General features: G+C 35.2%; 1 protein-coding gene across 4 annotated transcripts in view; it reads left to right on the top strand.

The window, feature by feature from the left end:
- LOC132151495 (protein CBFA2T2-like) overlaps window positions 1-25,545 on the top strand; it is a 41,006-nt gene extending 15,461 nt beyond the window's left edge. For 2 of the 4 annotated variants that reach the window (XM_059559625.1, XM_059559627.1), the window contains exons 2-11: window positions 9,809-9,952; window positions 10,938-11,179; window positions 11,267-11,356; window positions 14,036-14,217; window positions 15,660-15,898; window positions 15,979-16,064; window positions 21,372-21,579; window positions 22,889-22,957; window positions 23,147-23,337; window positions 24,642-25,545. In XM_059559625.1, the coding sequence (XP_059415608.1) occupies window positions 9,809-9,952; window positions 10,938-11,179; window positions 11,267-11,356; window positions 14,036-14,217; window positions 15,660-15,898; window positions 15,979-16,064; window positions 21,372-21,579; window positions 22,889-22,957; window positions 23,147-23,337; window positions 24,642-24,899 (1,709 nt within the window). In that variant the 3' untranslated portion in view covers window positions 24,900-25,545. The remainder of the gene's footprint in view (window positions 1-9,808; window positions 9,953-10,937; window positions 11,180-11,266; window positions 11,357-14,035; window positions 14,218-15,659; window positions 15,899-15,978; window positions 16,065-21,371; window positions 21,580-22,888; window positions 22,958-23,146; window positions 23,338-24,641) is intronic. The other 2 variants (XM_059559626.1, XM_059559628.1) reach the window with 2 other exon arrangements.
- Window positions 25,546-27,927: the final 2,382 nt, after the last annotated feature.

Below are 27,927 nucleotides of genomic sequence, written 5' to 3' on the forward strand. Positions count from 1 at the left end.
ACAATAAAGTATTACCATGACACTTTTATGTGTGGATTACAGGGTCTTGGTGTTACAAACCTCTGAAAATATATAATGCAAAGTCATTTTAAAAAACAAGTAACAAAGTATTCTTGGAAGTATCTTGAAGAGCTTTCTATTTTCTTTGCTGTTGTATGAGTATGTATCAGTACTTTCTCGCCTGTAAGGGTTAGTGCTTTTTGAATTTTAATCTTACAGACATTTACAAATTGAGTACATTATGATAAATATTCAGTATTTACATGTCTATAAAGAACTAGTTAATGGTTTTGAAAATACACAAATGCACTGCTTTCATGGTCCATCCTGGTTAATGCATCTAAATTAAATATTTTTTAATTAATATATAATTATTTATTAATATAATATAAATATAAATGTATTATAATAAATATTTATAATATAATACATTATTATAATAAATATTAATATATTCATTAATAATATATAATAATATAGTGCATCTGTATAATAATAACGTAATATAATATTAATCAACACAATTTTTATTATTATTATTAATCATCATTAATAATAGCATTTGCTATGCTGTTTTTATGTTCGTGTAATAGAAGTGATTTATGCATTTATGGCCATGGAAAAGCTGAAATAATCAGGGAATTATGAAACAGTGATTTGGGAGCCTGAAGAAGGTCAGTCATGGAAATGAATAACATCATGGAAAGTTTTTCTGCTCCTCTCTCAAGATATTTCATCAGCTGGAAACTGCTCCTTGAGAGTGTAGTCTCTATAAGAAACAGTTGATTGTGAATAACTGGAAAACTCAAACGGGTCTGAAGCGTTTCCACGTGGCAGGAGCTCGAGGTGTGATGAAGCGTGATGAGATGCCAGCTCTCCTTTAACCGTCATGCTGGAAAGACTGTTTTCTGCATGGATGGATGGATAGATCGTTCCTCTTTGACATTGCCGTCTTAAAGTGAGATTATAGAGCTGTAAGATGAATGTGGAGAAGCTCAGGCTCTTCATTGCAGATTTGGGCAGATCTGAGCCCAGTCTTGGCTCAATCACACTGCAGTCCAGGAGAAAGATTGGAGATATGCGTTTCATTACTGACGTCTGTTTCTGAGCACTGTGTGTTTCTGCAGGTCTGCTGTGTGTCACCTTAACACAATCTACAGCTGTGTTCTGACAGACACACAGCAGAGAAGGACTGCACACTGTCATACTGACAGCACAGCACAGCACAGCGTGTGTGTGTGTGTGTGTGTGTTTAGTTTTTCCCTGTTGACATGCTGCCTGCTTTTCAAACTCAGAGCTTTGGACTGGAATCCAACTAGTGTCTACTAGTCCTCTTTATTTAAGTATAAAGCACATTTAAGCACTGTTTCTAGCATTTTTTGGTTTATTTTTTATTTTAGACATTAACAAAGTGATGGTAGGAGATCATAGTATCACAGTATTTTTATAAACCACTATTCAAAAGTTTAGGGTTTATGTAATGTTTAGGAAAGAGGTCTTTTCTGCTCAACAAGGCTGTGTTTATTTGATTAGAAATACATACAATGTGAAATGTTATTTTATTAAAAATAATAGTGTTCTATGCTAATATAATGTAAAATATAATTTATTCCTGTTGATGAAATGCTGAATTTTTAAGTCTTCGGCGTCAGGACTTCAGGATTATTTGAATCCTGAAAAAAAACATGAAAATACAAATCTTTTGTTACATCATAAATGTCTTTTTATGGTAAATTTTGATCAATTTGATGCATTCTAGCTGAATAAAAGTATTCATTTCTACTTACTGACCCAAAACGTTGAAACAGTTGGCCAGTAAGATTATGCAATGTTTTAAAAAGTTTTAAAAGTCTCTTCTGCTCAACAAGGCTGCAATTATTTGATCAAAAATGCATAAAAAATTGCTAAATATTATTTCAATTCAAAATAACTCTTTTAGATTTTAATATATTTTAAATTGTAATTTATTCCTGTGATGCAGGTCTGAATTTTCAGCCTCATTACTCCAGTCTTCATTGTCATTGTTCATATTTTTGTGCAAACCATGATACATTTTTTTATTTTCAAGATTCTTTGATGAATAGAAAGATCAAAAGAATGTTTTAAATGTCTTTACTGTCAGTTTAATGCATCCTTGCTGATTAAAAGTATGTTTATATATGATGGTACTTAATGATTCACCTACAAAAACATACAAAAACACGTACTGTTGCGTATGAATATGTCTCACACACACACACACACACACACACACACACACACTCTATAGAGCAGCTGTTGAGTCCCACTGAAGCAGGAAGTTCCACATTAGCTCTGCTGAAGCAACGCTAACTGTCGTCTTGTCATCATCAAGACAGTGTCTGATCCGGCCGATTAGCCTTAAAACAACCGTTTGACTGTGAAGCCCTAGTGAAGATGTAGTGCTGGACGGCTTGTGCTCGATGACCCCCAACAGCTCTCAATAAAGGCCCTCAGGAGCCCTGCAGGAGTCTAGCTAGAGACGTTTAGGCTTTAAAGGCCCCATAATTAGAGAATTATCTAATAGAGCTTGATACAATGCTTGCTGTGTGTGTGTGTGTGTGTGTGTGTGTGAGAGAGAGAGATGATGGTATCAAAAGTATGGTACTTTTGAAATTTAACACAGTACTGAATGATTAGTGCATCAAGGATTTTACCTTATACTCCTAAAAGAATACCATTGTAAATTAATAATAATAAAAAAGCATAGGATAGAACATTATTGTTGTTAGAATTTAGATTCAAAGCTTTTTAAGAAAGTCATATATATATAATTTGTATACTATTATAGTATTTATTTTTTTATGTTTTCATTTTAATTCTAGTTTTAGTCTTTTTGTCATGTGCTTTTGTCATTTTTATGTTATTTTTATATTATTAATTTTATTTTTAGTTTAAGTTTTAGTCATATTTTATGTGCCTTTTCATGTTTATTTGTTTTTAAAATATTTCTGTTTAACCTTATTTTTAGTGATTTTATTATGTGCTTTTGTCATATTTATCATTTTTATTAAAATATTTGTATTTAATTTTACTTTTATTTTACGTTTTAGTTTTTTTCTTTTTTCTTTTTTATTAGTATTTTATCAGAATCATTATATTTAATTTTGTTGCAGTTTTTTAGTTTAGTTTTAGCAATTTAGTGCTTTTGTCATTTTTATTAGTTTTTAATAGTTCTATAGAACTTTATTTTTATTTAATTTTTTAATTTTTAGTCATTTTGTTATGTGCTTTTGCCATATTTATTTTATTATCTTTTTCTATTAGTTTTAATTTTTGTCACTTTAGTTCTTCAACTTCAGATTTTTCAGTTAGTTGCAGAGCACATTTTTTTTATTTCATATATATATATATATATATATATAACATTTTTTTTTACCAAAACATTTTAGTCAATGATACCAAACACTGAGAAGTATCAGCTGGTTATACTTTGATATATACCATGGTACAGTTTGGTTTAGCATGATATTTAAATGCTACCTAACTCACATATTAGTGCCCATAAGTGAGAATATATATTGTCCAGATTTCGTCCAGACAGCATGCTGTCCATCTGGACAGGAGTGTATATCTCTCATCAGGCATGAGACGTGATGTGTGTGTGCTCTTATCGAGGTCCACAGCTTGATCTCTGTGTTTCTAAAACCAAGCAGAAGGAGCCAATCAGAGCAGCCGCTGAGTGAGTGATTGATCAGCCAGCCAATCAATTAGTGCCACAGAGGTCAGGAGGGCAGCGATTAAATGAGCAGATGCTTCCGATGAGATGAAGGACAGCGACTTTAGTCATGACACACACAAGCATTTTCCTGTCAGTGGATATTACTGCAATCAGGATGAGTCAGTAACTTTTACTTAATCATGCAAATGTGCATCTAAGTGTGAATGTGTGAAGTCTGAAGAAGCAGTCGGACTAACATGTAACTACATTCACAACAGGCTGCAGAGACGAAGAAGTGAAATAAATAAATGAAGTGAGATTCATACTGAAAACAAACAAAAATATCTGCCAAGAGCAGTCAAAATGCATCTATTTTTCACATATATTCTCTGAAAACATCTTATTTGAACCAATTTTGGTTCCCTAGTCAATGCACTTAGTTCTAAACATATTTAGATTGTTTTTATTATAAAAGTCACAAATACTGATTAAGAAAATTATTTTGTGCAAAATAAAATGTTTTATACTGTTTTTGTTAAGGTTTTGTCTTGCTAATATGGGAATTATTCAAGTATAGACTGAGTTTCTAGAATCTCTTTCTAGCATCGTGTTCGTTTTCCTAATACCTTCTGGTTCACTGATGTCATATAAATCATGGTAATTTAATGGTATTTTGTCATTTTAAATACCAATTACATCTCAAATGTGCCTTTACAATCCAATCATTCATCTTCAAATGTTAGTCAATAGCTTTGACTTTAAGCTCATTCTGTTAAAATACACTGAAAAAAAAATTTGTTTGTTTGAACAGTTTTACTCACAAATTATTGCAAAAAATTAAAAGTAGCACTCATTTAAATGTGACATTTTGAAGTAGAAATGTGCTTTTAAAATGCACTCTGATATCTGCTTTATTTACAGCATTAAAAAAGATTTTTTAATTTCAGTTAAACCTATAAAAGCAGCAATAAATCCATTTCTGATGAATGGAGTTGAGAGAGTTGAATCAGCGGTCAGTGAAGCGGTCAGCTGATGATTTCACTGAAACCATGAGAGGACTGAACATGTGCATTCGCTCAGACGGCAGCGTGCATGAGGCTTGGACCTGTTGCTGAGTGTGTGTGTGTGTGTGTGTGGACTGATAGGCACCAGGTGCAGCTTTTGTTTTGCCTTCCTTTCTTTAACTCTCCCTCCCTCCCTCTCCTCTTGTCAAACCTCTATTCTCCTCTTTCCCTCCCAACAGGAACTTTGTATTGCTCTTTCAGAGCTCAGGAGACTCCATGGACTTATATCGGTTATGTTTCTTTAACTGGAATTCTCTAAATGAGACAATAGTTGGATTATAGAGCTATAAAATGAAAGCAGCTCATAAGAGCAGCTCAGATCAGTTTTGAGTTTTGAGTGCATGTATCTACGTCATTATTGAGATCTTTTTCTAAATGCATTTTGTTGTTTGCATTTAGTATTAATTATGCCATTCACGACCCATTAGAAAAGGTTACAGTGTACACTGTTTTTCTCACATTGCAAGTTCACAATTTTTTTTCTTACAAAATGGTGAGATTTAAACTCAAAATTTTAAGGATAAAAAAATCCAAATTGTGAGATATAAACATGCAATTGTGAGAAAAAAGTCAGAGTTGTGAGATATAAATTTGTAATTCTATGAAAATGTCCAAATTGTGCGATGGAAACTTGAAATTCTGAGAAAATGGGTCTCAATTGTGAGATATAAACTTACAAAAAATAAAAATTGTGATATAAACTCAGAATTTCGAAATTGTGGGCTATAAATTACAATTATGAGAAAAAAATGGCAGAATTGTGTGATTTAACCTTGGAATTTTGAGAAAAAAGTCAGAATTGTGAGATATAAATTTATAATTCTATGAAAAGGTCCAAATTTGTGAGATACAAACTTGCAATTTATATAAAAAAGTCCAAATTGTGGGCTATAAATTAAAATTTTAAGAAAAATCAAAACAAAAAGCTAGGAATTGTATGATTTAAAGTTGCAATTCAGAGAAAAAAGTCTAAATTGAGAGATATTAACTTATATTTCTATAAATAAAATATCATCAACAACAACAAAATAGAACTGAGAGATATAAACTCTTGCATTTGCTAGAAAAGAGTCTGAATTGTGAGATTCAAATTTGCAATCATCTAAGAAGCTTCCGTAGATTAGCAGGGTCTTCTTCCTGAGGAGCAGAAAGGCTCCATGCAAACATCTGAGAGAAAGCTTTGAGGAAGTCTGCGACGGATGGGATCTGGACACAGGTGACTGTTGGAGACTCCAGCTGTCCTTCACACCCCCAGCAGCTCCATATGGAGGAGGAACAGAAGGAGACGGAGGGGGAGGGAAGCAGAATCATCCGTCCCAGCTCTCTCTCTCTCACACACACACACACACACACACACATAAGAATGATCCGATAGCTTAACCCTTTTGTGTCCGTGGCTGGAAGCAGCTCTGTGTGGGTTTGTTTTGCTGATGTGTGGCTGGAGGCTTTTGTCCCGCACTCTTTAAATGATTTCTAAACACTCGCATTGAAGCGCTTTTAATGGAAATTCATAGATCATTTTAAACAAAGACAGGCAGGGCTTTTAAATCACCTCTTGTGCCTCAATGTTTTTAACGTTTTGGGGGAGTAAAGCTCCTTCAGATGGGTTTGGTTATATTCTCAGAGTCAGCACATGTATTCACAACCAAAGCAACACACTGTGTATGCTTTCAGATGCCTTAGGAGAAATCAGTGATATATGCATATGCATCGTCTTGTCAGAAAGAACCATTTGTTACTAAACGTTGCTTGATGTTTCATTATAGCTTCAGAAATGAACCTGTTTTGAGAAAAATAAGTGAGATATACAAACTTGCAATTCTGAGAATTTTTGTTTTTTTAATTTCAAATCATTTCCTGAATTTGAATTAAATTTGAATTGAAGTGGCAGACATCTCCATATACTAGTTATTCATTTCTCTGTGGTGAAGCCATGATTAAATATGTTATATAGCATGCAGTTTAAGGTTTCTGGACATCATGAGATGTGTCAGCTAATATTGTTTAATAATAGCAGTAATGAATTCTCGATATGTGACAGGTGGCAGTCAGAGGAAGCTGTGTGTTTGCTGTTAGCAGATCAATATTGATCTGCACAGATATCCTGGAGCTGTGCTAACAGACCTGTGTGCTCTCCCCGATCCACAGCTGTGTGTGTGTGTGTGTGTGTGTGTGTCTCAGGTGGAAGGCAAGGATGTTTCTGCCTCAGATCTCGAGCAGTTCAGTGACTGATAACCAAAGCCTCCACACCTGCCTTGTGTCCCTCAAACCACAAAAGAGGACAAGTTTAAGAGCTGGAAGTATCTGCAGTTTAAATACTCTTGATTTTTATAAGCCATCACTTCCTCTTTTCAATTGTGCATCAATAAAAAAAGCATAATATGCAGGGTTATTATCTAAAAAAATAAATAAATAAATGCAATTATTAAAAGTTTTGGTAACTGAAATAAAGCTGAAATAAAATAAAATATAACTATTAGATGAAAAACTACTTCTAAACAAATATTAGGACTGTTTCCTGGGCGCAAAAGTTAAAGCACAAAATAAATGAATACAAATTAAATTTAAAAATAAACTAAACGTAATATTTAAAACATAGTATTAATAAAAATTATAAAAGCACATAAAATAATTTTTTAACCAATGAAAATGTAAATATAATATTATATCAATAATTCAAAAATAACATTGGTGCATGAAAGCAGGACAGCCATTATAATGCCAGTTTACGCAATTAATAGTATTTAAATTCAATGCAATTTAATAATGTGCATGCACAATTTCTCAAGTGATATGAACGGTTATTTTTCACAACATTTACATATACACACACGAACAAAAAATCATTGAAAATTTTATTTGTTAATTATATAAACAAAATTGCTTGATTTAAAAACTTCTTACTTTATTCATGATCTAAAAATGATCCATCTAGCCGATATATTAATTTGTAACATTTTACAACAAACCTGATTCCAATCTGAGTCATAAACTTTTATAATTTTTTTAACCCATATTACCAAAACGTAGCTTGACTAGCAGAACTGTGTCCTGTGTGAAGTCGCTAGTGTTGTTTAAGCTGTAGATCTCCGCAGGTGTGATGCTAATCTCTGCTAACAGACGGTGGATACGGGAGGGTTTGTGTACATCCTATGGTGTGGCAAAAACCCAAATGGCTGGGCTTCCTGTTTCTCCCAGTCCTTCCCGCGTTCTACTTCCTGCCTCCTAGGAAGGAACCAGGTGTACATGGAGAAAAAAAAAAAAAAACTGGCATATGATTTTTCAGTCAGGCATTAAGAGGGGCAGCCTGAAGGACCCGGAGCGGGGCTCAGGTGCGCTCGCAAACCACAAGATCTGTGTCTACGTGTGTGCAAAAGTGTGTCGCACCTGTGACTGCGCCGCATTCGATTAGATGCAGTCTCACGATTAAAGCACATGAGAACGAGATTTCTAGAAATACATGAAACCATGAAATATATTGATCCTTCAGCATTTGATTTGCCCCTCAAACAATGATTTGAAATATATGGAGGACCAAACTCGCAGAAATATGTAATAAATAAATAAATAAATAAATGTAATAATAGGAAAATAAATATGTTCCTATTTGTTTGTTTCTATACATTATATATCAAATGTATCGGTTTTAAATATTTGATATATTACACTACATGTTTTGTCCTCCATAGAAACACGATTTTTCTTATTTATTATATGTTTTGTGATTTATTTTATTTAATTCAGTGCACTGCTGTGTCATTTTAGTATCATTGATATACTATCGTAATTTTTGTAAAATATTTTTTTTTTTTAGATGTTTTCACTTTCATTTTTGGTTAAAGTTTTTGTCATTTTGTTTTGTGTTTTTATTATATATATATATATTTGTCTATAGTTTTTTATTATTTTTGGTTTATTTATTTTTAGTACTTCAAGTTAAATCATAAAATACGTTTAATTTTTTTGGGAAAAAAAGTATTTTTTTTTTGGAGTTTCAGTTATAGTTAATAATAACAACCCTTGCGCACAACTAAAAACATAAACAAATAGAGACACAATCAAATTTTATAAACAAAGAAATAGTAGCATATTAACTATAACTTGCAAAATCTCATATATCAGTTCACTCAGGTTTGACGAACTCCTCTGTTTATCTCGACTGGAATGATACGTAGAAATGAAGCGCTATAACAATCCCATTAAAAGCTGCTTTACTCTTCATTGTTAAGTGGAGAGGCCCGTTTTAAAACTATACAGCGAGAAACGCATTCATTGCATTAGTTTCCCATGAATAAACATTACACAAAACACGCTTTTAATCCGGAGAAGCGCTGTCCGTCTGTGAAGAGTCGTCTGCTGAGAAGCGTTTCATGACCTTTGACAACTCGATCTGTGTGGGTCTATTAGCTGTCTTTGTAAAAGCATTTCCAGCGGTCTGATAGACTCCAAATGAGGCCGATGGCTTCTCTCACGGCTCTTGTAGAACAATAGCGCCTCTGATCTACGACTTTTGGGCCTGGTGGTCTTTTCAAAGACAGAAAGTATGCGTTTTGCCCTTAGCGAGCGTGAAATGCCCGATTCTTCTTTCTTAAGCGAGCTCAATGATCACCCTTTCTTTCTGCCGAGTACAAAACCTGGTTCATTTGCACTTCAGCCGTCGGGACGCCACGGTTATTAAACAGGGGCAGAAACATCTGGTGTGCAGCAGAAAGGATGATGGGTTTAGTTAGGATGCAAGGGCTTGGAAATGCATGCTGCTTTAAGAGGTTTGGGCTCTGGAATTGGATGAAACATGAAGTGCATATCAATTGCATATCAATGCATGAGACACAATTACGACATTTGTGTTTGCATCGTTTGCACTGGTGCTTCTGGGAATGTTTTGGATGCAGATGCAAGATGAATGCGGTTAAAGAAATGATTGCATGGTGCAATCATGAGATGTTCTGCTGCCACTAATCTGCAGCTCTTTATTGGGTTTTAATGGAAATCTCTACATGAACAAACAGAAACGTTCATGATTAGGATCGCTGTCAATCTCAAGCTCAATCTGTCTGGTTTTCAGACAGTGCAGAGAAGAACGTTCCTGCCATGCCCGGTTCCCCAGTGGATGGAAAGACTCATTCCAGACCAACCGTCTCCATCATGCCTCCTTTACCTTCCATCAACCCCAGCGGACCTCGACCAGCAACCTTCTCCACCACAGCATGTGAGACCCGCACACAACATTGCACTGCATTGTGTCCCCTAGGATGACATACTACCGTTTCTGCTGTATGCATACTATGCACAAGATTGGAACTTTTTGTATGCATGGAATACCTGAGTTAGCCATTGCATTTGTCATTATTTGCAGTATGCAGTGTACTTGAATTGACCTTCCATCTCCAGTGTGACTGATAAATCAAAAGTGATTACAGATGGATTTAATGCAATCATGTGACAACATTGTAGCACTAGTTGTTTATACTGAAAAGTAATCAGTTGTTTAAACTCCTAATGGTGAGTTTTGGATCATTTGACTTTTTTTTTACTGAAAAAAAAAATGTATTCTCTGTGCACTGACCACCAAAATTATCTATTTGTCAAAAATGCAATTGAACACAAACACAGACGTCTTAATAACGGCAAAGACTCTTTCACCAGCAAAGTACATACAGTGCTTTAAATGCATAGTAGCCTAGTGCATTTACATTTCATTATTAAGCATGCATTTGTATGCAAAACAACTTACTTTGAAGAAAAAAAGGCATTTACACTTCAGGAGCAATGAACCTCAGCGCCAAAGTATAGGAAAACCAGTGCAAAAGTTTAAAGTGAAAAGAGTGTTTTTGCTGAAACAGAGAGTGGTTATTTAGTCTTCATATATTATATATAGCCATAAACGCAACACTTCAGGACACTGTATGTGGTTGAAAACAGGGGTATTAACATAAACTATTGAAACATATTTTTAAAACTGAAATAAAGCTGAAATAAAATAAAATATGAGATGGAAAAACTAAACATTATATATAAACTAAAAAATGAATTGAAGTACTGGAAAGAAATAAAAAACTAAAATAAAACTGAAATTGAACATAAATAGTAATATTAAAAAAAAGACTAAAGCACATACAAATAAAATGTAAAATATAAATAATGCTAATTATGTGTTTGCAGATCATTGCTTACCACATTCTCTGTTTCTGCAGTGACTAATGGGATCAATCATTCTCCGCCGATGCTCAACGCCATTCCCTCACCGCCTCAGCGCTACAGCAACGGCCCTTCATCATCATCTTCCTCTTCTCTGGCCAATCAGCAGCTTCCAGCCACCTGCGGCGCTCGACAGCTGAGCAAACTCAAGCGCTTCCTCACAACCCTGCAGCAGTTCGGCAACGACATCTCGCCCGAGATCGGAGAGAGCGTCCGAAACCTGGTGCTGGCGCTGGTGGTGCGTCTCTCTCACACACTGGCCTTCCACGAGCACCGATCGCTCAAATGTGAAGCAGAGTTAACTAGCCATGTGTTTCTCCTACAGAACTCCACCGTCACCATCGAAGAGTTTCACTCCAGACTGCAAGAAGCTACAAACTTCCCCTTGAGGCCCTTCGTCATTCCCTTCCTGAAGGTAAATGGCCAAAATTGAGCTAAAAAAGGACAATTCACCCCTGTTACTACCAGGGTTATTATGGTTAATAAAAACGAAAACTATTAAAACAGTATTGAAACAAACTAAAATAAAATGCGAATTAAAAAAATTATAGAAAATTGGGTTAAAATAGTAAATTGGGGAAAAAAGGGAAATATTCAAAATTAAAATATATAAAAAAATAAAAAAAAAAGCTAGAACTGAACTTAATATGAATTGAACATAAAAAGAAAAAAATATTGTAAATATATAAATGAATAAACAAATATAATTATTGAAAATATTTATAAAAATTAAAAGAAAATGTTGATTTGGGGATTTTAGTGAATACCTGAAAATATATTTAGGATGAAACTGATGTAAATCTGCTTGAATTAGATGATTTTAACTTAAAATATTAACACATTTTTGTTGAATCGAAACAAACGAAATAAAATGCAAATTAAAAAAAAAATAATAATAGAAAATTTGCATAAAATAGTAAAGAGTGGAAAAAAGGGAAATATTCGAAATTAAAATATATAAAAAAAACATTCAAATCAAAAAAGGTAGAACTGAACTTAACATGAATTTAACATAAAAAAAAAATATTAAAATATTTTTACGATTTTTTTTTTTAATTTTAAAAAAATAATAATTGTATAACTATTGAAAATATTTTTAAAAATGAAAAACAAAAATGTTGATTTAGGATGAAACTGATGTAAAGCTGCTTGAATTAGATGATTTTAACTTAAACTATTAACACATTTTCGTTGAATTGAAATAAAGCTGAACTGAAATTAATTATTGAAAAACGACTAGTTGCATTAAATTACTAACTTGGAAATGAATAAAAGCTAGAACTGAAGCTAAAAAGAAATGGAGCCTAAATAGTAATATTTAAATCTTAAAATATATACTGACAATATGTTGATTTGGTGATATTAGTGTATCCCTGAAACGGAGGCGAAGCTGATTAAACTATGACAGGGATGCTGAACAGAGGAAGTGGAGCTGTCTTGTGTTTTCTTTGGTGATTTATAGAGCAGACGGAGACTTCCGAGAAGTGTGAAACACGACTATAAACCGTTGCAGGTTTTTACGAGGCAGCGGTTAACACAGTCGAGACGAAAAACTGCCTGCACAAAATATGAGATTGTGAATGACAGACGGCATATGTGAGAGGAGGACTGAGTTAATCATGCACAGAAGTGTTTGTCATACTGGTAATAAAAGCTAACGAGATTCTTCTCCTGGTTTAGATGTGTTTGGAAAATGTCTTCCAGGCCACTTTCTTCGGGTGTCGTGTTTAATATATTCTGTGAAAACTGAATTGTTTTGATTATCACCAGTAATGAATTGTTCAGTGATGAAGCCTGATTCACAAACGAATCATTCTTTTGATGTGGTTCTTTTCAAAGATTCAGTCAAACCAATTTATGAATCACTTAACTTTAAAAAAACTGTGGATTGATATATTCAAAGCATAAACGCAACACAGTTTTTTGGAGTTATTGCTAAATTTATGTGGAGAAAAATTGGGTTATTAGTGTTAACTGCAACTAAAACTGATTTTAAAACTAAAATAAAAACTATAATTATAAGATTGAAAACTTAAATTTAAAAAAATATATCACAATCAGAAATTGATTTGAAAATTAACTGAAATAAATTTAAGATGAAGTGCTAAAATAACTTGAAATAAATATTAAAACCTAAATAGTAATATTAAATTATAATAATAAACAAAAAAACACAAACTAAGATTTAAATGAAAACTGAAAATACAAAACAAATGCATTAAAGCACCTTGATATAAATACAATTAAAACTTTGAATGAAACTAAAACTTTCATAAAAAATAAAAATAAACCTAAAAAGCCATAATTAAAAATAATAATAATAATAATAAAGAAGAAAAAAATGCACATATCAAAATTACTAAACTTTAAAATAAAATTAAAATGAAAAGTGAAAATACAAAACAAGCTAATTTTAAATATAGGCAAATAAATTATATAAATAATACTAAAATAACACGTAAAGAGGCTCATTTACAATGAAAACATCATAATCAGTCAAATAAAACCCATTTGTTATATATGATATGATTTAATTCAGAGCGCAGTGATATGAGATATTTTTATTGAACGGAAATGCATAAAATTCTGCATGTTTATTCATTTTTGAGTGACATCTTCAACAAATCTCTAAATCATAATTTTAGAGAACTGATTCAAATGAGCAAAAATAAGATGAGCATGTTTTACTGAGCGAGTATTTTGTCCTTGTGTCTGATATTCTTCACATTAGGAGTCAGACTAACATGCTCATCTGGTTTGTTTCATCTTGCCGATTGTTTCCATCCTCCCGAGGCTGAAGTTTTTTCATATGAGAGGTTTAGATGTCGGTGTAAACCGCTGTAAAGGCGAGCAGAACGTGCAGTGATGCTGAACAGACGCCTCGGGCGAGATCTGCTTTGAGTTTGCACGTGCGCCACGGCTCCTCCGAGTCTGTCCGGGAATGACTTTTATCTCATCTCTCATCAGGAAAAATGACAAAAATGTGCTGGACAGACTTTAAGAAAACCCCTGCAAAGTGTGTGTGATTGCTCACAGTGTGGCGTTCAGCTGATGTTTGTTGTGCGGTGAGATGAACGCAGTGTTTCTTCTTCAGGCGAACCTGCCTTTGCTGCAGAGGGAGCTTTTGCACTGCGCTCGAGCCGCCAAACAGACTCCAGCGCAGTATCTGTCCCAACACGAACACCTCCTGCTCAGCACCAGCGTCCCGTCGCCAGCAGACTCCACCGAACTCCTGCTGGAGCCCAGCGAGAGCAGCAAACACCACAGTCCTAACAGGTACGAGCACGCCAGATGTGACCCTGGAGCACAAAAACAGTCACAAGGATCCGTTTTTGGAAATTGAGATTTATGCATCATGTCAACGCTGAATGAATTGCTTTCTATTGATGCATGGTTTGTTAGGATCGGACAATATTTGGCTGAGATACAACAAATCTGGAATCTGAGGGAGCAAAAAATCTAAATATTGAGAAAATCACCTTTAAAGTTGTACTTAGCCATGCATATTACTAATCAAAAATTACATTTTGATATATTTACAGTAGGAAATGTACAAAATATCTTCATGGAACATGATCTTTCCTTAATATCCTAATGATTATTGGCATAAAGGAAAAAGCTATAATTTTGACCCTTACTATGTATTTTTGGCTATTGCTACAAATATACCCCAGCGACTCAAGACTGCTTTTGTGATGCAGGGTCACATATAAAGATGCCTGAGAAATAAACCTGAGCTTTCCTTTAAAATAAATACCATGGAAGTACTATAGTAAACTAATGCTTACATATACCATGATTTCAGCATAGTTTTGCAAGGTATTTAAGAGAGTACCTTGATATTACTGTGGCAACATTTTTTGACTAATTGTAAAAAATGAAGACAGAAATACAATACAGTTGTAAATAACAGTAAACATTATTGTTAAAACGATTACAAATTTGGTTAATTTAAGCTGTAATAAAATAAAATATACATATTAGATGGAATACTTAAACTAGATGAAAAGTAAAAAAGTTTTTTGCAACTAGCTGAACTAAAATTAATAACTGGAAATTAATAAAATATGAACTAAAACTGAAATAAAAAATAAATTAAAATGGATAATAGTAATATTTAAATAATAATATTAAATTTTTTTTTTAAATAAATAATAAAAATGACAAATTACAAAATTAAACTACAATTAAACTAAAAGCTTCAATTAAAAGCTCATTTAAAATAGTAATAAAATCTATCATTGTATATAAATACTAAACTGACAATACTGTAAAATAAAAATAATGTGATATTTTAATAAAGTTGATTTTACACTTTTATTTTTGTCTTATATAATTGATTTCCAAATGTTCAAAATCTCATGCTTTTGGTCCAAAAACATGGCATTTCCATGATACCACGACCAAAATAAAATTGTATGCCATTGTACATATCTAGGAAAGCATGGAATTACCACAGTATTAAAATAAATAAATAAATAAACAAACAAACAAACATGGTATTATTCATGGTAAAAGTCCAAAAAGCATGGTATGGCCATGGTACTTTGCACTTTGATATATATATATATAACATGGCACTAAATGGTAACCATTTTTATATACCATTGTATTTATTGTAAGATGTTTCAAATAAACCCTGTTATTGTCATTGTACGTACATTTCCAAAAGTGTTATTAGGAATTGTTACTTATTTATTTTTTATGATTTACTCCAGAAGTAAAGAGAATGGTTTCCACGAGCGTCCTCCCGCATCCCTGGAGCCTCCTGCCAAGAGGATCTGCACCATTAGCCCCGCCCCCCGACACAGCCCCGCCCACCCGCTGCAGCTCCCCGCCCACATCCACCCGACTCCGCCCCCTCTGCAGCACTATGCGCTGGATGACATCAGCACACCTCACCTGTACAGAGAGCCGCAGCGGATCCTGGAGCTGAAGGAGCGGCCGCGGCTGACAGGTAACACATACAATATGAGCAGAAAGACTCAACTGTTTCTGAAGTTCGGAAGATCTGACGTGTTTCGTGGATGTTTTTAGGCAGTAACGGAGGCTACCGTGAGGAACCTGTAGACCACAGACTGACAGACAGAGAGTGGGCTGAAGAATGGAGGCATCTGGATCATGTAAGACTGCAAAACCTGGCTTGTATATCACCCGAAAATCATGAATAATAATAAAAATGTACTATTATGTTTCGTTTTATGTTATTATTTTTAGGTTTTGTTTTTATATTTTCAGTTTTCATTTTAAATTTAGTAATTTTGTCATGTGTATTTGTCACATAGGATTTTATTTCCATATTTCTATTTACCTTTAATTTATTTGTATTTCGGTTTTAGTAATCAAGGTAACGTTGTTTGTTTTTCCATCTAATATTAGTATGAAAATGATTTTCAAATAATTTCAGTTCAAAGTAAGCACATTCTCAAATGAAACACTAATTTCTGTAATGAAAAAAAAACCCTCATTCTCATTACATTAATACAAAATGTATCATGATAGAAATTGTTAGAATGGCTTTAGGCAAGGCAAGGCAAGACAAGTTTATTTATACAGCACATTTCGTACACAATGGTAATTCAAAGTGCTTTACATAAAATTAAAATAATAATGAAGAAAAATAATAACAAGAATCAAAAAAAGCAATTTTAAAACTTTTGTAATTATTAAAAAAATTACTTATTTAAAATGAATTTAAAACACTTAGAGAATGATTTTACACACATATATATATATATATATATATATATATATATATATATATATATATATATATATATATATATATATATATATATATATAAAACAGTGAAATTATAGTGCAATCAGTTCGGACATTGCACAGTGCTCATTCAATAAATGCACAGCTAAACAGATGAGATTAAGTCTAGATTTAAATGTGACTAGTGTTTTAGCACATCTGATTTATCTTTAAATTTATGCTGATTTAAATCATTCTATTTCAGTTCTGATAATTTAATTAGATGATGAGAATCAGAAACAATCTCAAAAGCAAAAAATATACTGAGAGTTTGGGAGGAAAAATTTGTTTATTTTTCCTGAAAATAATGCGGAAAAAAATGCATAGTCATAAAATAGGGCTTCAGTTCTGAGATTCATTTGGTAATGCCATGGTAAATTAATATAGTAATCATTCAGGGCCATGGTTTATGAAAAAAAAAAAAAAAAAAAAAAAAAAAAAAATATATATATATATATATATATATATAAATCAACAACAACAAAAAATACATGACTTTTTAGTCAAATCTGCTTAACTTAATTTAAATTTTTCAGATGAAAGATCTAATATTTTTTAATTCACACATAACATTATATTAAATATTATAGTAACTAAATTAAAGCAATAAGCCCAAAGAAGCTGTGGTTTACAGTGAATTTATAACAGTTAAGGGTCATTGTTTAAATAAAACCCTTAGCTGTTTCAAAGTCACTGTAAACCACGGCTTCAACGGTTATTCCATATTCGTGCTAATGTTTCACAAAATAAAACAGAGCAAATAAAGTGTAATGATAACTAGATAAAAAAGTTTGTCAAGACAAACTTTAAACGCACAGTATGGAATTTTTGGCCACCAGGGGTCATCAATCAAAATAATAACATAAGACGTACTTTGATGACGTCGGGAAAGAGCGTAGGCTCATGGGAGTTGTTGTTCATTGGAACACGCGCTCTGTCGCTCCCCACATTCCTCACTCATTTTAACTGAGGCCGGCGACACACTGGATGCGTGGCGCAAGCGTCTCAGCTGCGTGGCGTGTCAGTTTTTAATTCGGCTCCCATGTTAATAGGTTAGAGCTTGCAGACTGCCTGTGTGAGACGCGTGTCTCAGGCCCAGCTCGAGCCGCACGGAAAACGCGTGCTTGCTAGAAATAGAACCGACGCCTATTTTTCACGCGACACGCACGCGTGTTGGAACCGTTTCCAGGCAAAATATAATAGGAAAATATGTTTATATGTAATTTTGTACACAAATACATATTAATTCATGACATTTTGATGTTTGAAGTCTATAGGTTGACATAAATTCAGATATAAATGTAATTTAAAAAATAAATAAATAATTATCGATTTTCAAATATTGCACCTGTCAAACATCGTCTATTTTGCCGTCAATACTGTTGACGGTGTCCTTTATCAGTAGGCTTTATATTTATGTTCAACATGAAGTATAGATATTGTTGCCATGAAGACAAGAGCCTGGTCTGTCAGCGGTCTCCCTTCACCTACAGCAGCAGCAGCCTAGTATTTTGACAATCACCTCTTTTCGAACGGAGAGATATATGAATTATCAGACCCCTATCAAATCAATATTCCATCTAGCTAGTAGTAATATATGTATAAAACATATGTTAAAAAAAGCTACTTTATCCAGCTAGATATAGAACACATGTAGATTTACATTATACTCTACATGAGAGCTAGTCCGTTTGCGTTTTACACAAGACATCATCGTTTCACAAAATATACGGATAGATATAGTTAGCTGAATGGATGCATACCTGTTTATCAGAATGCAAACATCTCTCTGTAGTTTCAGCTTGTCACGAAGCTCTCTCTATCTTGGAAATGCAACTCCAATATTTACCCGTGTCTCGTTTCTTCTTCGTCCCAAAACCTTCTCAGGTCATTTATTTCACCCGTACGTTTGCGCTTCACAGAACGTGCAGGCAAAGCATAATCATGATCCATAACTAAGTTATTGATTGAGGTATAAATACGAATATAAACAATATAAATATAAAATATAATAGTCTCGATCAAGGCTAGCTACTACTTTTTCTTCTTCGTCTCGTCTTTGCTTCTGTCCACCTTTGTATTTGGCGGTTCCGCAGGAAGTTAGATAAACTAGAGGGGTCAAAGTTTATATGACGCCATAGACGGGCGACAAAACGGAAATAAAGAAACGTGCCGTGTCTTCTAATTAAACTATAATTTTCTCCGGATTTTAAAGTTCGTGGAAACTGTCGGGATAATGTAAGTACACAACAAAAAAAATATATAACATAGATATAGTGATATCTGCTATTTTTAAAGCAGAAATATTACATATTGTGCCTTTAAGTTGGCTCGAGAAAGCCGGACCAGAAAGTTTGAAAAAGTTTGAAAAGTTTAAAAAGTTTTAAATTTGACGGTTTTCAGTCTGAGATAGATAGATAGATAGATAGATAGATAGAAAGATAGATGATAAAGTTTGAATAGCAAGTTACTAGCATGTTGTTAGCATGATTAGCATGTTTCTAGCATGACTAGCATGCGACTAGCATGTTGCTAGCATGTTTCTAGCATGATTAGCATGTTGCTAGCATGTTTCTAGCATGATTAGCATGTTGCTAGCATGTTTCTAGCATGATTAGCATGCGACTAGCATGTTTCTAGCATGATTTTAACATGATTAGCATGTTGCTAACATGTTTCTTGAATGATTATCATGTTGCTAGCAAGTCGCTAGCATGTCTCTAGCATTATTAGCATGTTGCTAGCATGTCGCTAGCATGTTTCTAGCATGATTAGCATGCGACTAGCATGTTGCTAGCATGATTTTAGCATTATTAGCATGTTGCTAGCATGACTAGCATGCGACTAACATGTTGCTAGCATGTTTCTAGCATGATTAGCATGTTGCTAGCATTTTGTTATCATGTTTCTAGCATGACTAGCATGCGACTACCATGTTGCTAGCATGATTAGCATGTTGTTAGCATGATTTAAGCATGATTAACATGTTAACATGTTTCTAGCATGACTAGCATGCAAATAGCATGTTGCTAGCATGATTTTAGCATGATTAGCATGTTGCTAGCATGTTGCTAGCTTGTTTCTAGCATGACTAGCATGCGACTAGCAAGTTGCTAGCATGATTAGCATGTTGCTAGCATGATTTTAGCATGATTAGCATGTTGCTAGCATGTTTCTAGCATGACTAGCATGCGACTAGCATATAGCTAGCATGATTTTAGAATGATTAGCATGTTGCTAGCATATTTCTAGCATGACTAGCATGCGACTAGCATGTTGCTAGCATGATTTTAGCATGATTAGCATGTTATTAGGATAGATAGATAGATAGATAGATAGATAGAAACAGATAGAAACAGTTAGAAGATAGATAGATAAATAGATAGATAGATAGATAGATAGATAGATAGATAGAGTTTGAATGAGATTGAATGGGTTAGTACTAGTACATAGGAAGTCTGATTGAGTCTAATGGGCTTCAGTGTGTTTAGATTTGAATTTTTGACAGTTGGAGTTTACGGAATGTTCAGATGAGCAGAGGCTTTTCAATGCAAGTCTAACGGATTTTTATGATTTTTAATCTTCATTTTTATGAAAACCTTAAGTTCGATCAGTTAGAAAAGATATAGCACACCCGGCGAGATCAGTCTGAAGAGCTGGGCTGAGTTTGGAGTCTGTAGAGTTAGGGTGTACTCACACTAGCCAGTTTGAACCGTGCCCGAGTGCGTTTGACCACCAAAGCGCGGTTCGTTTGACTAGTGTGAGTGCTCTGTACCGTGCCCGGGCGCGGCTCGATTGGCCGGCCCTGGCCCGCTTGGAAGAGGTGGGCCAGAGCACGGTTCAGTTGGACTCGGGCGCGGTTCGCATGCAGTGTGAGCGCTAACCGTGCTGGAGCACGGAACAGGACGCGTGGCGTCGCGGTTTTGCGACGCTCCAAAAGCTCAGCTGGTACCTTGCAAACCTCCTCATACGAGCAGCACGATTACGTGGAAATTTTCACGCCACTAAGGCGACACACCTGTTTAACAACAGGCTGTGAGAGGGCTGTGGACCACCGTGGACCAAACGACACAAAATTATCCACAAAGAAAACAGAGCGATGGACTCCATTGTGTTCAGAGAGCGCCGCTCTTCCTGTTGATCCCGAAACCGTCGCGCACCATAATGACGTAAGCGTGCTCCGGCACGAATGCTGAAACCCTCCTATGTGAGTGCAGGCCAGAGGGGGAGTGGGGAGGGGGGACAATCGTACTCGGGCCCGGTTCATGGCAACCGTGCCTAGTGTGAGTACACCCTTAAAGCTCTAGGAGGAGTTAGAGTTGATAATTTAGTCTCAGAAGAACAATAATAAGTTTAAATAGAATATCATTAAGTTGGCTTTCTCAAGCCAACTTAAAAATAAAAACATTCCGTCAGACGTAACAATGTAGCTCCTCAGAAACAGTTGTGGTTGTAACAAAGTGGTTGCCAAGCAACAGCAGACGTAAACAAAGGTGTATGTTTATAGAGTGATTTAGAACAGCTTCGAACGTGGCTCAGCCAATCAGAATCAAGGACCGGAAATATCTGTTTTATAAAAGGATGTAATGTGTGTATATGTAAGTTATTATTATTTTTTGTCTGTTGTGAATTTGTGCTCTGAGTGTTTCTATGGTGTCTCTGGTTGTAGGTGCTGAACTGTATTGTGGACATGGTGGAGAAGACGCGGCGTTCGGTGAGCGTTCTGCGGCGCTGTCAGGAGTCCGACCGCGAGGAGCTCAATTACTGGAGACGACGCTCCAACTCACACGACGAGGGACGTAAGAAGGGATCGGCCGCAGGGAACATCCCGTTCAGCAAGACACACAGCCCTCTGTCAGCCGAGGGAGTCACCACAGGTCAGGAGCTCAGAATCATGATCCAACTTTGACCTTTCATGCTGCAGACATTTATATTTTTGTAAACTTTGAGTTTTTTCAGCGTGTAAACAAGTTCCCTCTAGTGGTGGTGATTGTCAACTGATTCGCTCCCAGGTCGATGCACCTTGATTTCTATAGTGCTATACCTCTATAGAGCTCTAAAAAGACAATCTTATCATTATTCATTTCAGTGTTGATTCCGTTCAGTTCAATTCAGTGATAATTAACCCTCTGGTGTTATTCGGTCATTTTAGACCGGGAAAAAAAGTTTAGAAATTAAAAAAATCGCTACTTAATCAAATTCTGACTTTTATTTCAGTCACTATATGACCACAAAAGAAAAAGAAAATTTGGACTTGATTTGTAAAAGCTCAATTGTCGTAAATAAAAATAGTCACACTTGTGTTGTTCGCGGTTATTAAATGAATGGGAAATGCGTAAAAATATGAAAATACTAAAAAAAAAAATTGCGCATGCAATATACAAATCATTCTCAATGTAGGAAAAAAAGTGCACAGCAATAAAGGGGTGACGCTAAAATTTTAAGAGTGCAAAACAGACCAACTAAACCGTTACAAAAACTTGTCTTTGAGAATGTCTTTTTAAAAAGTATTTGTGTCTAAAAACAGCTGGTCTTGTATATAGAGCTCTATAGGAATCTACATTCAGATGTTTTTATATAGATGTTTTATTCAGATGTTCTAATCTGCCTTTAAAAATTAGATTTTAAAGGCATTGACTCAGAAAATATAACAGAAAAATATTAGAATTAATTTTTCTGTATTATTTTCAATGGGAAAAATTGATCATAATCATTGCATAAATATTAAATAGTACCATGAAATCTCTCAAAATACAAAAGCAAAAATATTATCGAACAAAAAATAAATTACATTAAATCTATGGCCACCAGCGTTCTTTGAAAAGAAACTCGTACAGGTTTAGAACAGTATGAGAGTAATTAATGACAGAATTTACATTTTTGTGTGTACCGTCCCTTTAAGTGTCTTTCAGAACACAACTAACAGACGAAGTCGTTTGTGTGTGTGTGTGTGTGTGTGTGTGAGAGAGAGAGAGAGCCTGCTGATGGAGCAGGTGTTGTGTATTTGTGTCCAGGCTGAGAGAATATCGTCTCAAGCGCCGAGGTCTGGCCGTGTTCCTCACAACCATCTGTGACCAAACGCTGCCCAAAACTCTCACAGCAGCTCGCGTGCCTCTTTATCCGTCCCTTCTGCAAAGTGTTTCACTGCTTATTCACTCCTAATATATTTGTTTTTGTGTCCCGCAGACTCTCAGAGGGATCTTCCCCTGCGCTCCGGCTCTGGATATGTGCCTGATGAGATATGGAGGAAAGCCGGTAAGTGCAGCGACCCAGATGCACTCTGGGAAACCTGTTTTCTCCTCTACCACCTGTTTATCAGTCTAGTTTCTCATTAATCACACTTTCAGACTCAAAGCTCTTTGCTGGATGTTGATTCTTGTTTTATCGCAAGGAAATAGCGTGCACGAAACAGAATGTTGATGCATGTGTGGTTTGATTGTGCAGAGGAAGCGGTGAACGAGGTGAAGCGTCAGGCGATGGACGAGGTGCAGAAGGCCGTCGCCGAGGCCGAGCAGAAAGCCTTCGAGATGATCACCACCGAGAGAGCCAAGATGGAGAAAACCCTCGCCGAGGCCAAGAGGAAGGCCACCGAAGATGCCATACAGGTCATCAACGAACAGGAAGACTCCAGCGAGGTGAACGTCACGCTGAACACACATTCATTCAGTCACCAACCACAGATGCTGCATGCACTGATATACCAATGCATCATGAATATTTAAATCAGGTCATCTTTTCTGCCTTCGTTTTTATGCAAATGAGGCTCATTATAATGCAAACATTCGCCTGACTGAATCAACATTCGGTTCTTTTTAAATCTAAACTGGGTGCTTGAACATCACAGAAAGTGTATGCAAATAACAAATAGCACTATTAGAAGACACAATAAAAAATGTATATACAAACAATAAAATATAACACACTAACCAAATTTTGGGTTTTTATGTTAAGACTTTTTTGTTCACCAAGGCTCCAATTATTTGATCAAAGTTACAATAATAACATTCAAAAAAAGAAATATTATTATAATTTCAAACAGCTGTTTTCTATGTGAATATCTGTTAAAGTGTAATTTATTTCTGTGATGTACAGCTGTATTTTCAAGTTGAAAAGAACAGCATTCATTTTGAGATTTGAGAATTAATTTGAGAATTCGTTCTCATCTCTGTATGGTTTATGCATGACCTGTGAGTTTGTTTATTAAAAGTGACCATTCATATTCTTCGTCTTCGTGAGTGTTATGCGACAGCTCTCACTTTTGATCAATTTAGTGCATCTAAAAGTATTAATTTCTTTAAAAAATACTTTTCAACAGTAGCATGTATACCATGGTATTAAATTATTTACCATGGTACTACTAAACATATGTATGTAATTTTTACTTTTAAGGTCTGTCACATTAAACATGACCCTGGAGCACAAAGCCAGTCTTGAGTCTCTGGGGTAAATTTGTAGCAATAGCCAAAAATACTTTATAAGTGTCAAAATTACTGATTTTTATTTTATGCCAAAAATCATTAGGATATTAAGTAAAGATCATGTTCCTTGAAGATATTTTGTAAATTTCCTTCTGTAAATATATCAAAACTTAGTAATATGCATTGCTAAGAACTTCATTTGAGCAACATTAAACATGATTTTCTCAATATTTCGATTTTTTCGCACCCTCAGATTCCAGATTTCCAAATAGTTGTATCTCAGACAAATATTGTCCGATCCTAACAAAGCATACATCAATTGAAATCTTATTTATTCAGCTTGCATATGATGCCAAAATTGACCCTTATGACTGGTTTAGTGCTCCTGGGTCACAAAACAGTTTAATGCATGCTTGCTTTAATGCATCCTTGGCTGATTAAACATACTTCTGGAAGTTTCAGTGTAATGTTTATATGTGTCTAAAGCTGTGATTGGCTCACAGTCTCTCTCTGGTCCTCAGTGCTGCTGGAACTGCGGTCGCAAGGCGAGCGAGACGTGCAGCGGCTGTAATGCGGCGCGATACTGCGGCTCCTTCTGTCAGCACAAGGACTGGGAGCGACACCATCTCATCTGCAGCCCGGGGCTCCAGGCGCAGCCCAAAACCATGTCACGCATCCTTGCCAAAGCCATCCCGAGTCCCAGTCTGGAGAAAACCTCCAGAGCGTCCACCCCAGCCACCCCAGTGTCCTCCTCCACACCGGACGCCGGCGGACACTGAGAAGGTTAACCGCCGGATGTGACAGAAGCAGGACGTTCAGAAACACTTATGGACAGAGGGATGTGTTTTTAGCACTGCTCTGCGTGACTCAGCTTGCTTATTTGGTGCAAACGTGATCTGTTTTACCCGCACAAACTGTTGTCAGTGATTCGTGAGCATGTGTGAGTGTGTGATCGTGTCTGTAAATACAATATCAGAGCAATATAAACGTGATGGATTCACCAATGCTGTGACCTGTTGATGTCTATCATTATTATCTGACAGTGTTCTCAGAGTTACCACAGAGAATGAGTGTGTGTTAAACGTGGCAAACAAATCCTGATCACATACAATCAACAGATGAATGCACCAAACTTGGTCTGTTTGTATCCACATGCAAAGCTCTGCGATCTCAGGAGGATGTTCTATGTAAAGAATTTTATTTTGTCAAGTCGAGGTGTTTCTTTTCTTTGATTTCCACGTTGGCGTCTTCAGCTGCCTTCGTTTCGTACGGTACACCACATGTTGATTTTTTTTTATTTTATAAGAATGTGTTAAATATAACGGTCAAGAGAATGTTTATTTTGTGAGCTATTCATTTCTTTTCTTCAAGAATTCTTAAATGTTGTTATGAAGTAGATATTAAAAAATAAAGACATTAACGTGAGCTCAGGCTTCGACGATCGTTGTGTTTGTTTTGCCAGTGGATTCGATCAAGTCATGGAGGTTTTACTCTTATTTTGTAGAATAATAACATTTAAAAAAGTTGGGAAAAAAAGAAACGCATTATAACAAGTTTACTTTATGGTTAATTTGATAATCCATCTTTTAATTATAATTATAAGGTGTATAGTTATTGCACTGACTGTATGTATATTAATATAGATTAAAAAGGTTTGAGAACATTTAAAAAAACATTTTTAATTTTTTATTTAATTGTTAAAAATATTTTTACAAATTATATATAATATATAAATTATACACATGTATTATTATCATTATTTAAATAATTTATTACTACATAAATTAATCACTGTGTCCACAAATCCTACATTAACAAATATACAGTGTGACATCCAGCATAAAACACATTTTCAGCATTAAACATCAAAACTGAGGGGAATAAATTACAAATTTTAATTTTCAGATGAGAATACTATTATTAAGAGCAATCCAAGTGTTGACCTCTGTGGTCGAGATGAAAATGAAATTTCTTCGTAAAAGTGAGTTTTTCTGGGAGATGACAAGCGCTTTTCCACCTTTCACCACTAGATGGCAGAAACACACTGATTTGATCAGCTTCAGTCACCCTACATAAGGAACCCACTGCAGATTTGTGGCCAACTATAGCTGAATATATGGATTAAAAACCATAGACTGAATATAAAAGGATGTGCTTGGAGCAAAAGACCCCTAAAGGTTTTATAATGTGGATAAAGAACCAATAAATGATAGGGATATTTCACACATGTATCTACATTTTTGTTGGAGCATGCATCACTTTTCATATTCACTTATGGCAAACAACTCTTTTTTTTATGCACCATCAAGTAGTTTTGACCCCAGTTGGTCTTCAGTCTTCAAATTTCATTCTTTTTTTTTTTTTTTTTTTTGGGATTTCATAAAGCTTGGTTTTGCCATCACTTTGCATTTTTAGTTCTTGAAATGCAGCCCACGTTGAGTCTTTGTTTTGTAGTTTGAACATAATGATTTTGAGTGAACTGATGAGAAGATTCCCTTATGCTTTGATGCTTTTAAACATGAAAGTTAAAGAAGACAGACAGCATGGGTTATACATTCATGACATGCAGATGTGTGTGTGTGTGTGTGTTCCATCTTCAACATCTCCTCTGTCATCACTACCATGTAATAAAGCTGCTTGACATTTAACAGTGTTTCGGAACAACACGACATGACACGACACATCAATGACTGTCACGAGCACAAAAACCAGCCAGAAATAACATCTGGATGGAAATCATAATGTTATCGCTTCAGCAAGCACTTCTACCATTTCTGCCTTGGATTTATTTGTCCTTCCCAGCGAATTGGCACGACAGAAAACCCTTTTCAGTTCTTAATCAAACACAAAGCAAAAATCTGATCGCACACAGACTGCGGGTTGAAAAAAGTCACATTAAAGCGATAGTTCACCCAAAAAGGAAAATTATATCATAAATGACTCACCCTCATGTCGTTCCAAACCCGTAAGAGCTCCGTTCATCTTCTGAACACAGTTTAAGATATTTTAGATTTAGTCCGAGAGGAACGAATCATTCGATGTAACCGGATCTTTTTGAACCAGTTCACCAAATCGAACTGAATCGTTTTAAACGGTTCGCATCTCTAATACGCATTAATCCACAAATGACTTAAGCTGTTAACATTTTTAAAGTGGCTGACACTCCCTCTGAGTTCAAACAAACCAATATCCCGGAGTAATTCATTTACTCAAACAGTACACTGACTGAACTGCTGTGAAGAGAGAACTGAAGATGAACACCGAGCCGAGCCAGACAATGATTTGTTCACGAGTCAAGAACCGTTTCTGTCAGACGCGTCCGATTCGAGAACCGAGGAGCTGATGATACTGCGCATGTGTGATTCAGCGTGAAGCAGACTGACACACAGAGCATCTACACCGAACTGATTCTTTTGGTGATTGATTCTGAACTGATTCTGTGCTAATATTATGAGCGCGGGTAAACCGAAGGCTTGAATCGAGGGCAATCATCGCCAATGACGCCATTACGTCGAGCGCAAAAGAACCGGTGAGCCGTTTTCTTCAACCGGTTTATTGAATCAAACTGTCCGAAAGAACCGGTTCGCGGAAAAGAACCGAACTTCCCATCACTACTGGTGATCCGAAAACCGATGCAACCGGATCATGACTCGAGAACGACTCAATCGTCCGTTCGTTATCTGACTCGGCTCGGTGTTAAATATTGTAATTATGACTTTTGTTATTAATTTAAATTTTATTAAATCCTGCAAAAACTTTTCTGTTGACTGATGTAAATTGACACTAGTTTATTGTGCATGCATATTA

Source organism: Carassius carassius, chromosome 10 (genome assembly GCF_963082965.1).
Source record: "Carassius carassius chromosome 10, fCarCar2.1, whole genome shotgun sequence".
In the NCBI taxonomy this organism is placed as follows: Eukaryota; Metazoa; Chordata; class Actinopteri; order Cypriniformes; family Cyprinidae; genus Carassius; species Carassius carassius.